The following is a 14,748-nucleotide window of genomic DNA, read 5'->3' on the forward strand; positions in this document are numbered from 1 at the left end:
TATGTTAGTGAAGAATAGGTATTCAGAGATCAGAAGAGATTAACATAAAAAAAATATTATATTTTGATACGTTTACAACATTATCACCGACTTTCTTCTGCAGATGGCCAATTTAGATTTCAGGCCAAATTATTTCAAAACGGAAGCATTATGCTGGTTTATAAAGCGGTAAGTAATAGTAAATAAAGGCAACAATAGTTAACCGCTGTTCAAAAGTCATAAATCAATTGAGAGAAAACAAATCAAGGTTTCAAACTAAAACCAAGGAACACACATTAACTGAAGTAATGGTACAACTTTCAAACTAGACAAATATAAGTAATTAACACTTTTAGAAATTTATCTAACGATTCCCTTGAAACTTACCAATTTATAAATATAGTAAGTGTTCAAAAGGCCTTTCTACTGTTACTTCGATATAATAAAACAATTGTGGCCCTATAGAATCGATGAATATCCAAAATTGTCAACCCTTAAAAGTTATTTCACTTCGGGATGCGCCCTCATTGAAATAACCTTCTCGTGTTAACAATTTTGGATATTCACCTTTTTAACGGGCCATAATTGTATAATATACATGCCACCATTTCATGAAAATTTATATAAAACTGTTAATACCCAAGTATCATTGTAATATGGTAAATATGTAACCAAAACTAAAATTGCCAATTGTTGACCAGCAGACATTGGTATGAAATGTTCATTTGGTAGATATGACAATGTTGTTATGTGTTGTTCCTTTGTTTAGATTCCAGCCCCCGTTATGAATATATCCACAGACAATCATCCTGTAAAACTTGGTATATCTGATGCATTTTATATGGATTACACTCGAAATGGTGAGTTGTTTTATATATTATCGCTATTTTTTGTATTTTTCCTTTGATCTGTTTTTCATATCATGCTCACCGTACCGGTATGACCGGCTCAAGCGAGGAAACCAATCTCGTTGAGATGATCAACGGTAATCTATAATTATCAATATTTTGCTATTTTTTATTCATATCTTATAAACTCATCATAGATACCACAATTGATATTTTATATTGCGTCGAACGCGAGTCGTCTATAAAAGACGATCTAATAAAAAAATGTTAAAAAGCCCAAATAAATTACGACGATCAAGAGCATTGAAGACTAAAAAACATGAAAGTTTTGCCAAAATACAGCTAAGGTAATCTATCCCTGAGGAAAAAAGCCTTAGTATTTCAAAAATTCTAAGTTTTGTAAATAGTTAATTTATAATTATGACCAAATCAATGATAATTCATGTCAACACAGAAGTGCTGACGTCTGGGCTGGTGATATATGTTTCAAACATTGTAACCATGAAGTGGATGTTTCTAAGAGTATATAGACTTATATTTGAGTATTATTTAAACATGCATACGTTTCAGGAGGATACTTAATTATCTTGTTATCAATATTAATGCCATGAAGTATACTGATGACAATTTATACGATAAATAAACGGATATTTTTAAAAGTATCATTCATATCAAAATAAGAAGATGTGCCAATGAGACATCTCTCCGCCAGTTTAAGATATGAACACAGCGAATCACTCAGAAGCATTTTTTAATATTTATGTCTAAATGTTTTAAACGTTGTAACGATACAGTGAATTTTTGTTTGTATTTATCAGTATATACAATAACGTAAGTTTCAAACTAAACTATCCTGTAATCAATATTAATGTCATGAAGTCAACTATTATAAATTTATACGATAATGAAGGATGCCTTAGTATTCATAAAAAAATTATGTGGTACGACTGCCAGTTAGACAAATCTCACCACCAGAGACCAAATGACATAGAAATTCTGTTTGTATTTTTCAGGAATACGTTACAGGCGGATATATAAGTATCATGCTGTCGACATTGAGAAGTCTTTGGTTACCAATAATACAGTAGTTATTTTTCATCCTTTACCAAGTATGGAGATTTACGTAAATTATATTTTGCATAACAAATTTTAAGTAAACAAAAAAAATCAGTATGATAAATACCTTGGAGAGTAGGAAAGAGACACATAGTGATTATTATTTTTTAACAGATATACCCAATTTCTTTTAAATTTATTTTACACAAGGGCCATTTTCAAAAGTGACAATATTCCACAAATGCCTCAATGTTTGACATACGATAACCATTAAATATGGACAGTATGTGTCTATCAATCACCAACCTTTTACTTGTTACATACGATAACCATTAAATATGGACAGTATGTGTCTATCAATCACCAACCTTTTACTTGTTACATACGATAACCATTAAATATGGACAGTATGTGTCTATCAATCACCAACCTTCTACTTGTTACATACGATAACCATTAGATATGGACAGTATGTGTCTATCAATCACCAACCTTCTACTTGTTACATACGATAACCATTAGATATGGACAGTATGTGTCTATCAATCACCAACCTTCTACTTGTTACATACGATAACCATTAAATATGGACAGTATGTGTCTATCAATCACCAACCTTCTACTTGTTATATACGATAACCATTAAATATGGACAGTATGTGTCTATCAATCACCAACCTTTTACTTGTTACATACGATAACCATTAAATATGGGCAGTATGTGTCTATCAATCACCAACCTTCTACTTGTTACATACGATAACCATTAAATATGGACAGTATGTGTCTATCAATCACCAACCTTCTACTTGTTACATACGATAACCATTAAATATGGACAGTATGTGTCTATCAATCACCAACCTTCTACTTGTTACATACGATAACCATTAAATATGGACAGTATGTGTCTATCAATCACCAACCTTCTACTCATTCACTATAGTTTGATTTGTAGTTGCAGATGCTTGATTATTGACAGTCCAATTCAAATATTTTCCACCTAACCAACAGACAATGAAGGTTTTTATAAAATACCTACCATATAATATTCATAAGAAGTTTAATTAGAAGTGATCGAATTGTTTCAATGAAGTTTATGAAAATTCCTTTTTTGGATAGTGATGTTCCTATAGCACCGTCTTACAGTGTTAATGTATCACAACTCGTTTGCAATGCCCGTGTCTGTTGTGACGTTTTGGATTACTCTAAAAGCAGGAGGCTTTTCCGTGTAAAAATGACACATAGTTCGTTTTAAGAAACGATATTGACCGTTTTAAGTAGTTTGTAGCTTTTTTGTGGATAAAAATAGAATTAAAGGTCATATCATCCTTTGTATTTAAGCATGTAATCAAGCAACTAGTTGTGATCATTGTGTATCTAGAGATATAGTTTTTGATTGTTCTTGGTGTCCGAGCGTTGGACGATGTTCTAATGGTTACGACTGGTACAGACAAGAATGGAGTGAATCAGAGTGTTGGGATAAGGTATGTTAGAATACCATTAGTTTTTCCTTTCTTCTTTAATCACTGTATTCATGTGAGTTGTTTTATAATAATAATAATGTGTATTGAGGGTAAGGCACTATATACAAATACATTATAATATTTAGGAACATAGGTAGATAAAACCTTAGGATATAGTAATTATAAGAGGATCAAAATCACCATTTGATGGTTAAAAAACCCAACATGTGGTTTAAATATATTATATCCAGCGTACATGTCTTTTTGACGGAAGCTAAATAATAATTATTAGTTGATGATAGTAAAAACTGAAGATGTTAACACAATGATAATCTACATTATGCTACACGAACTCTTTCATGACGACTTTTTATAATTGCCTGATTTTCATTTCTGTCCATTTATCAATTGACACTCAAACAAGACAGTATTGGCAACACTTCCAATTTCAAATGGAAGATTCTTTCTTCTGAACTTTAAGTTTTGACAATTATAACCTCTACTTGTAGTATAGCTTAGAAGATTATATCTATCAAACCACAAATAGTCTTCATATTGTCATTTAGCAATGCCGTTGAATCCCTGTAGAATTTTAAACCATTGTTATTTATAAAAATCGTTATACAATCTATCTAAAACAATTTAGAATTATAACAACACTATGAGCACGTGAAATCCCGTGTTTCAAGACGATTGTGTGTCCTTAATTTTTTTTCATATGCTTGTTGAATCCTTGTTGGTTGACTGGCTTGCAAAATAATCAAAAGGTATCGATATGCACAAGTTATTAGCTGTAATGAAAACAAATAACAGTTAGACAAAAAATGAAGTCAATAGAGTGACCATGAATATTTAAAATACAATTGATAATTTATATTTTATTAGGCTGGCAATACTACCGATATCTGTAGGGTGACAACAGTAGCATCAACTACAAAACTAACCACCACAACTACCATACCAACAAAACCCCCAATAACGACTAGGACACCAAGTACAACTACACCACCAAAAACTACAACTATGTCACCATCTACACCAAGTCCATCGACAACGATAGCTTCAACAGTTATACCAACGCCGGCAACAACAAGTGCACATGAAGTATCAACCCCTTCAACAAGGACTACTCCATCGACACCAACAACAATACCTTCTACTACTAAATCGACGACGAATCCAACTACTACTACGCCGACTACTACTAAATCAACTACAACTAAACCAACTACTACTCAACCAACTACTATCAAACCAACTAATAATAAACCGACGACGACTCCAACTACTACTACACCAGCTACTACTAAACCAACTACAACTAAACCAACTACTACTCAACCAACTATTACTCAACCTATTACTACTAAACCGACGACAACTCCAACTACTACTGTATCGTCGAATACAATATCGGTAAGGTATAAATGTAAATAGATGTCAGACATGAACAGTAAATGTATGCATGTTTGAGGTTTTGTTTGCGATGTAATTTTGCCATCATCTTGCGTCCGTCGTTTGTTGTCAGTAAACTTTTCTTTAAAAATATTTTTTTTCTGAAACTACTCAATGAATGGAAACCACATATTATCTGCCTCATATATACCCCATTTCTGTTTATCAATAAACACTTCAGTAGAGAAATTATCCCCAAGCAATCTCTAATGACAATATGAAAAAAAAACAATTGTCATTAAGTTTAAAAGAATACAAAACGTCAACAGGTTTGAACTAGTTTATTGAATCTTTAACCTTTACAAGCATCTGTGTTCTATGGACAAATACATCTTTTATTTCACCAGGAGAGCGATGTAGACACAGGCGTGCCTCTTGTGTCTTTCTTTTCTCTAATTGGCGTCTTTTATTGACAATAACATATATTTGATTTGATTTTTATCTCTTATTGTAGCAAATAAAAACTAAAGTACAACACTTTTTGTGTAAAAACTTGTACAAAGGAGTTGATCTATTTTATTTTTAGATGTCTGTAGATTAATTATTTTCTATTTGTTAAAGTAAACTTATATAAGAAAAATGTATCTCTATGTTTCTATTCTTAACATGCATTTATTAATTCGTTTCAGTCACCAAATCAACCCCAAGTGGAACGTCATACGCAAGTTAAAGGTAACGAGATTGACGGGTTTCACATATTTTTTATTTCTATACCCAGCAGCATTGCTTATGGCCGTCTCTGGAAACTTGTTGTCCACCAAGTGACAGCTGTTATAGCTATATATTTATATAAGAAAAAAAGCTATTTTCTACATTTGAGAATGCCTGTACCAAGTCAGGAATATTACAGTTGTTGTATATTCGTTTGATGTGTTTTTTCATTTGATTTTGCCATTTGTTTAGGGACTTCCAGTTTTGAATTTTCCTCGGAGTTCAGTATTTTTGTTATTTTACTTTTTGATACACTATGTTGGCTTTAGAATTATTTTTTTTATTTACAATTAACAAATATAAATAAAAAAGAACTAATTCTTATTTCAATAAGGGCTCAGGACTAGGAACTTTAAAAAATGAGAAAAGTTTGTATCAGTATGCGATAACTTGTTTGCCAATGGTCTGTGGTTCATTCCACCGTGTTCTATGAATAAATTATGTAGTGGCGTAAGACAATTACAACATTGTTGTGTGAAATAATAACTAAGGTTTATCATTTGCAAAATGACAGGCAAATCTGCCTATTTGTGGACTGATTTAATGCTATTGTACAATTAATACCATTTAAGGATAATATAAGACACGTAACCAAATGATAAAAGATTTAAGTGTTATTTTGCAGAGTCTTCTAACAAAGCAGCTGTGGTAGTCCCGATTGTACTGTTTCTACTGCTTATTGTTGGTCTAGTTGGTGGTTGGGTATATTACGCTTATACACACCCAAATACTAGCGCTGGACAATGGCTTATTGAGGTTAGTATCATTACAGCGACAGTGGAAATTTTTGAATAAATAAAAGCAACAGTAATATACCGCTGTTAAAAAGTCACGAATCGACTTAGCGAAAACAAAATAATATGATGTAACTGGAACAACCCATAATAGGTAAACTCAATGCCAAAAGTTGGAGTAATGATGATATTTCCTTTTTTTTTACTTTCAAGATTGCGGAATGCGAAAGTAATAATGTTTTCCCCAAACATGATTTATTTATATGTACAGTTTTACATGATGTTGAGGATAACTAACTGTTTACAACATACTCGGTCGCCATTTTTATGTGTGTCAGCAAATACTGAAAACAGTGGATATCTATTGTTCTTGTATTAAATTTTTCATTAATTTTTATGCTTGCGTTCATTTATTAGACAACGTTTTTGTACTCTGTTTTTTTATTTTTAGGACCACCCGATAAATCGCCAGAATTAACGTTAAAATATACTAAATCTATGTATATTGACGGTCTCCTTTCTCTCTATGCCAATACAAACAGACACACACACATATATATGTTGATTTTATTTTTGGAAAACAATCCTGCATGCAAATTCTATATTTTGTATGTATTTCAGCATCGACCAAGTCAATTGAAATCCAGATTTTCTGATATGTTTAAGAGGAGTACGGAAACTGGAGAAAAGTATAAAGTGAAAAACGAAGATATTGAATTTAACATGGATGATAACATGGATGAGTCAGTTGCCTAAGGCAGTATTTTTGTTTACCTATTGTATATCCGAAATACATTCTCTGTACATGGAAGTGGGAGTGCACACTTTATAACTCTACCAAATTATCTTTAACGTGTATTATAGTATCGTATGGTATTTTACCGATATGTATATATACTTGTTTAATGTACATTTTTATTATATTGGTTGGTGCTTAAAGTACAAGTGATTGAAAGTTAGCTCATATTTGTATACACTTTCAAGGGGTACAATCAAAATCACGTGATGGATATACACACACCGGAAGTAACAGTCGAGCAGACCGCTGAAAGGTAAGTAGTCGTATTTACTTGTTTATATCAATGAAATTTAATAAATAACGTAGTGCACCGAATGAAGGATACTATCTAGTTTAGAAATACACAATTATCCTTGCTGGAAAGCGTGCAGTTAATGCTAACACTTCGACACAGTTCCAAAATTTCGCTGTCGAAGTGTTTGCAATAACTGCACGCTTTCTAGCAAAAACAATTGTGTATTTTAAAACTACATACTATCCGACATTCGGTGTGCCAACTTATTAATCAAAATTTAATTGATATAAACAAGAAAATGCAACTACTAACCTTTCAAGCGGCGAGTTCGACTGTAACTTCCGGTGTGTGTATATCCATCACGTGATTTTGATTGTACCCCTTGACTTTATATAGTTCTAGTGTGTACATTTATGCAGCCTGTTTACTTTTAATGTGTTCAATGTAAAGGGAATACCGGTAGATCATATCAAAACAAACTTGAATAGATGAACAAAGTGAATAAGGTTTTCTTGTTCTCTTTTAGAGATATTGTGTTGTTTTCAGTATCATAACTGTTTTTGAAACACTTAGAAGGCTTATTTACCTTAATACATACGCGGCATTGACCTGATTAAGCATAACTGTTTAGATTATTTGGATAATAATATTCTATAACTTTGTGATTTAATTGTTTTTCCAACTGTTTTATTCGTGTTCCAATGATGAGTCAAGTATAGACTAAATCATCGCCTTGAGTGCTTAATCATCAGACTGGTATGCGTTTTAGTTCAAAATCTCAATTTACTTTGATACCTCTGTATATAAATTTTGTCTGCGTACCAGTCAAACATCTGAATACACATCGATTATAAGAAACACATATTTGTGTTTTTTCGCACAACAAAATGCGCTTTTAAAGATAATGTATGAACAGTTTTAATGATATACAAATAAATTAATAAATGCCAAACTCTAAGGTAAATTATAAAAAGGGAAATCCACTAAACATGACAAATCCCAACGCTTGCCTATATCAACCAACAGAACAACAGAAAATCGCTTTTATATTTCTGGCATCTCTCAAAAAGAATGGTTGGTTGAACCTGTTGGTGTAGCTAGCTTAACTTCCCATTGGTTGGTTGAACCTGTTGGTGTAGCTAGCTTAACTTCCCATTGGTTGAACCTGTTGGTGTAGCTAGCTTAACTTCCCATTTATTTGACAGTAATATATAGTTTCGTTGTTTTGACAAAAGATGATAAATATTACAATATTTGGGATTTAGAAGTCTAGGTGCCTAATTGCTTCTGAGTGGTATTCGCCATTATTTCAAACGCTATATTTGTATAAACGAATTGTATCTGCCGTACGGATGTGAAAATGAAATGTATTTTGACGGCAATCTAGGTTGCATTTCTGTAAATATTGACAATGTATTTTCCCATAGGAACTCCCTTTACGGCTATAACTGTACCACTTTTAATATGAAGTTTTGAAAAAAAATCATATCATAGAATGGAAAGTTCATATGCACTACTTTTTTTTTCAAAGGTCAAAATATAGGACTGTGCGGTATATCTTCAACGTTTATAGGCCCCGAACTTCTAACAGTTTAAACTAACACTAAATTTCTTAACTACCCCTACCTCGACTTTAGGGTTACAACAGATTTCAATATAATCAATATTCACATGTATAGTTACTGGTATCATTCCCAAGTTATGTCTCTATGAGATGCAACCTACAGATCAGAACTTGGAACCAGTATGTAAACAAAATTAATTATCTATGAATATTCTAAATCTCCCCAAAAGAAGCGTGGTTTGAGAAACAGCTGTATTTACAAAAAAAAAAGTAAAATCACAAAAATACTGAACTCAGAGGAAAATCAATTCGGAAAGTCACAGTTACAAAGTGAAACCTCTAGATCCCGAATCGAAATGGTGGTTGTTATATTTGGGACAAAAAATCGGATTGCAATTTGAACGAAAAACATTCTTAAGTTCTTACTGAGTTCAAAATTGATAAGAAAAGAGCTGAAACCAAGGTCGGTAATTTTTATGTAAAGTCACAATAGGACTCTACATGAAATGTTAAAGCATGTTTAATTGTTATATTGTTAATGCTTCACCCTTTTGATTTGTATATAAAATTAAAATTGACTACGTACAAGGAAAATTCACCAAAGAGAGAACAACCCGATCAAAGAGCAGCACATTTGTTCATTAAGATAACTAAGGGTTTATATATGATGAGTTTATTTTATACTTTTATACTTTATCTTTCTGATTGTCATTATTCTGTTGAAAAATGACTATATTTATATAGGCACTTTTTGTAAATTAACATTCCATTAAGTTTGGAATCATCTGTATACGTTATTGTCAACTATGTGATATATATATTTTGTTATCATTTATATTTTCAAAAAAGTTGTCATTTACTATTTATATTTTCCAAAAAAATTGTGTCATTTGCTATTTATTTTTTCAAAAAAATGTGTATCTGATTAAAAAGGTGTTTTGAAGATTTAACAAGTGAATTTTCAGAATAAATATGTATTTTTAAAACACAATCGACTACATTGACCTCCAATGCACTTTTAATTAGTTACAGGAATGTTAAATCTGATTTTTTTGTGTGTTTTACATATTGCTGTCGGTTTTCGTTTTTTGCACTGTCAGTTTGAATGTTTGAATGTCTCTTTGGAATCTTCTACTTCTCTATTAAACATCATATCGTCAAGATGCTTCAAAGGTTATAGATAAAGCAAGTTTTGTGATATGAACTCATCATAAATACCAGGCTAAATTTGATCAATAGATATGTAAGAAGGACAAGTTCAACCAACTACATACATAAGTGAAACGAAGCACCTAGATACAAGTACTCGCAGTTATTGCAGTTATTGAAAGTTATCTCAAAGCCAATTACAACTAATGAATAATTCAACCATTGGGTCGATGCCACCGCTGGTGGAGATTTTATTCCCTGAGGGCATCACCAGTCCAGTAGTCAACACTTCGGTGTTAACATGAATTATCTTTCCTTTGATTTTGATTTGATTTTTTGTGTTTTAACGCAACCTGTAAGCACCGCTTTTGGGCTATTTCGTGACGGCTAATTTTTTTTTGGTGGAGGACTTCGAAGTGCCCGGAGAAAACCACCGACCTTAGATAGGAAAACAGACAGTCCTAGTCAATTAACATTGGAGTCGAGTGCACCAGCATGACCGGGATTCGAACTCACAATCTTAGCGTTGACTGGCTAGTGATTATAGTAGTAACTACTTGGACTATTCGGCCACCGAGGATCCTGGATTATCATTGATATGGTCATCATAAATTAACTGTTTAGAAAACTTTTGAAATAATAAGGGTTTTTTACATCAGGATTAGATTACCATAACTGTATTTGGTAAATTTTAAAGGAAATTCTTGTCCTCAATGCTCTTCACCTTCGTACTTTATTTCGCCTTTTAATTTTTTTTTTTATCCGAGCGTCATTGAAGAGTGATGAAGACGAAACGCACGTCTTGCGCAAATACAAAACTTCAATCCTGGTAACTATGAAAAGTTTATTATCAGTACTGATCCAACATATTTTAATGTAAAACGTCATAAACAGTCTCAGAAACGCACTACATTGTGAAATACCAAAATATAAGTTAACAGTACCCACAAAATGTAAGATCATGATAACAAAACTACATCGTGTGGTTGACTATGATTGTTTACATCCACTTCATTTAAACTTTGGTGAATAGTTATCTTATTGGTAATCATACCACATCTCCTTATTTGTAAATAAACAATGAGTCATATTAGTGCTTTTTATTTTCTCTATAACATTTTTGCTCTGATTTATTTTTTAAAAACTTGATGATAAGACTAAGAAATAACTGAAATATAAACGAAGTCAATTGCTTTTAATGTGCGAGAAACTGTAAGTCCATATTCAGAGTTTGTTAACAAAGGCCAGGCTCCAGATTCCAACACGCTCCACTCGCTTACACCCAGTTCTCTCCCACTTCTATACACCTGGTCAGAAATTTAAAGAATCTTTTTTCAGCATATCCTTATTAGTTACCCCCACCTCTCTGTTCTCTTTTCGTCATTCCTTTATTCCTACCACATGACTCCCGCTTCCCGTCCCGAGATTAAACAAAATTTTAAGGTTTTTCGGGGTCTTTTAGGTGGAATTTTTTTAATAAAAGTAACAAAAATACCGAACTTCGAGGAAATTCAAAACGGTAAGTACGTAATAAAATGGCAAACTCAAAAGTTCAAACACATAAAACGAATGGATAACAACTCTTATATTCCTGGCTAGGAACAGGCTTTTCTTATGTAGAAACTAGTGGATTGAACCTGGTTTATAGATTACCTTAGCTGCAATTGGCAAAACTTTTTGGAAATTTTGGTCATCCATGCTCTTCAACTTAGTACTTAATTTGGCCTACACGGATGATTCTTTTGTAGAAGAAACGCGCGTCTGGCGCAAATACAAAATTCCAATCTTGGCATCTGTGATGAGTTTATTTATAGCTAGCGTAACCTCCTACTTGTATGACAGCCCCATAAAATTCGAAGAGAGGCCTTAAGCAGGGATATGGTAGCGACATGAGTATCTATTTACTACTGAATTGAATGTAAATTTACGTAATACCATACCTTATTGTTGGCTGTTGAATGTCTAACTAAAAGAAATATGAAATGTAACGTATACATTCTCTGTAAACAACAAAAAGATATGATATACTATACACCATGACTGAATACATTTACTATGCCTTTTAACTTAATTGCAATGGAACAATGTACCCTGAAATTTAAAAAATTATATGACTAATTTTCACTGGAGCTTAAAACATAAGATCTCAGAGCATACGATAGCCAATAAACTATCTTTTAGGCAATTATATTTGAATAAGAAACCAATTATCTGTGCAAATATTTTGCGTACTGCTTTAAAATATGAGCATTTTTCCGAAATGGAGCAATATATATAAACAGAATGTTATTTTGGATGTTCTACTACTAGAACAAATTACATTGCAGAATTATCTCGGTCGAGGTAAGTGCTGATGATTATAACTATGTATATACAAATTTTAATGCATGGGAAAACGACCACCCCCTTATTTCTAACGGAAAAAATTATGTAGATTAAAAATTAATGGCAATAACGTGTATACTATATAGTGAAATATGATAATAATAGAAAAATTAAAAAGGCAATTTTTGTTCTATTTTATTAATGGGCAATGATAATAAAACTGAATAAATTTCGTACATCCTTAGCGCTTTTCTGTGTTTACCTTCATCAGTAAACATTTGATAGTCAAGAATGCATACATACGACACGGTCTATTACTTGCTTAAAAGAGTTGAAACTAAGTTTCTTAGTTTGTGAACGGGGACTTACCACAGGACCGAGATGTTATAAATATACAAATATAAATATATGTCTCTTTATGATAGTTGTGTCTAAGTTGATACACCATAATAAACGATTGAAACAGTATTTAACATTTATCAATGACACTTTTTTTAAGTTTCGTGCAATTGAACTGCATTGATGAGTCGTCTTAACAATCTTACATTAGGCTTCCATATAATTATCTACCAGGATTTCGACTTTTACGACGTAACCAGTATCTTTATATTTCTGTATTTTATATTTGTTTTCTTCTTCAGTTATTCAGTATGGAATCTCCTAAGTCTCAAAGATGTCGCTTATGTAACAAACAAGCCACAAAATGGTGCCCAAAATGTGTAAAATTTGCGCCAGACATCACAACTATTCGTCATCTACAATGCGTCATGAACTTGTCAATATAGAGAACTATTTAAAATTACCCAAATCAGTTCTGTCCATTAAAGACGTTTGTATTCACCATAACAATACATACGAACTGTATTGCAAATTTCATCAAGATTTGTGTTGTACATCATGCGTTAGCGACACTCACAAGAAATGCCTCAAAGTCATCGGTCATTTTTGATAAACTGGAACAAAACCTGTCGGACACACCTACGGAAATACGATTACTGAGGAAGAAAATATACATGAATACCATTCAAATCAGAAACCAGAAGAAACAGTTCTTATCTAAAATATCAAATACTCGAACTATAATTAATGAGCACTTAGACAGACTTCAATAAGATATACAAGAGAGACTTTCTGGAATTGAAACCGAGATTCAAATAAAATTAAATAAAATGTTTTAAAGTGAAATGACAGCAAAATTAGAATTGTTTGATCAAATGAATTCAGATGTAAAAAATATCAAACTATATGCTAGTGATTTACAAACCTTTTTAGGGGTTAAAGAAATGACGGAGAAGGCTGACCATGAAAATAGTAATATAGAAGCTATGAACAATTACGAAGTCATCAAGATAGATATAACTATTTCAGATGACCTATCATCAATTGTTCAAACAGTTTCATCTTTTGGTGAAATATATACAGACACAGAACCTTCAACAGAAACTATTTCACCTAGGAGCATCGATTTTCAAGCACCAATTGAAGTGCCAACGACTTTGACAAAAAAATGTACCATTTACCTACCGCATGGTAAACATGATGTGTGTGTGTATGGTTGTGAAATATTAGAAGATGGTTTAATTCTTTTGCAGATTTCGACAATAAAAGATTAATAACATACTCTGAGGATGATGCGGATTATTTTGAATTCATGAACTTACCAGGTAAATCGTTTGACCTTGTTCATACGAAAGACGACAATATATGTGTAACACTTTCAGATAAAAAACGTATGTTATTCATAAATATATCTACTAAACTAATACTTAATTCAGTAGATGTAGGCCATCGCTGCTTTGGGATTGCTAGAGACTTGCAACATTTAGCCATTCGCGCTATCCATTTTATAACATCAGATCACGAGATCATATTTTATAATGTTGACGGCAATTTAATAAATCGTGTAAAAGTACCCGGACATTCTGCAAGACAAATCTCTTTTCGCGGTAATGAAGCGAAATGTGCTGAGTCAGATAAAAACGTAGTTTCGTGTTATACTAAAGATGGTAAACTTTCGAAACCGATTTATGTATCTAGTTGGACAGGAAACAAATAATGTCATTGTTATTTCGCCAGATGGGCAGTATTGTAATCAGATTTTATCGCTAAAAGATGGCTTAGACAAACCTTTTGCAGTATGTATCAATGTTTCAAGAAATGAATTATTAGTGTGTAACTTTTCGGGAAAGGCGTTTCTCTTTGCACTAGGTTAAAATAAATACTAAATGGGATGAACTGTCAAAAGTTCAATCCTATACAATGTCGTGTTTATATGCGTCTTGGGTGTCAGACAAACATCAACAAAAACAGAGTGACAGGGTACTTATACATCCCGACAGTAAAAGACACACAGTTCTGAGTGTACTCGCAATCACTGACAGTTAGTTCAAGCAAATAATATCTCCTAACAAATATCATACATCTATA

The 14,748-nt window shown here is 32.3% G+C and overlaps 1 protein-coding gene across 3 annotated transcripts in view; it reads left to right on the top strand.

Moving 5' to 3' along the window:
- The window catches only part of LOC139513649 (mucin-2-like), a 61,283-nt gene extending 54,060 nt beyond the window's left edge, over positions 1 to 7,223 (top strand). For all 3 annotated transcript variants that reach the window (XM_071302332.1, XM_071302333.1, XM_071302331.1), the window contains 8 exons: positions 104 to 168; positions 749 to 839; positions 1,841 to 1,936; positions 3,228 to 3,370; positions 4,235 to 4,765; positions 5,434 to 5,476; positions 6,141 to 6,271; positions 6,871 to 7,223. In XM_071302332.1, coding sequence (XP_071158433.1) covers positions 104 to 168; positions 749 to 839; positions 1,841 to 1,936; positions 3,228 to 3,370; positions 4,235 to 4,765; positions 5,434 to 5,476; positions 6,141 to 6,271; positions 6,871 to 7,005 — 1,235 coding nt within the window. In that variant the 3' untranslated portion in view covers positions 7,006 to 7,223. The remainder of the gene's footprint in view (positions 1 to 103; positions 169 to 748; positions 840 to 1,840; positions 1,937 to 3,227; positions 3,371 to 4,234; positions 4,766 to 5,433; positions 5,477 to 6,140; positions 6,272 to 6,870) is intronic.
- Positions 7,224 to 14,748: the final 7,525 nt, after the last annotated feature.

Source organism: Mytilus edulis, chromosome 2 (genome assembly GCF_963676685.1).
Source record: "Mytilus edulis chromosome 2, xbMytEdul2.2, whole genome shotgun sequence".
Taxonomy (NCBI): Eukaryota; Metazoa; Mollusca; class Bivalvia; order Mytilida; family Mytilidae; genus Mytilus; species Mytilus edulis.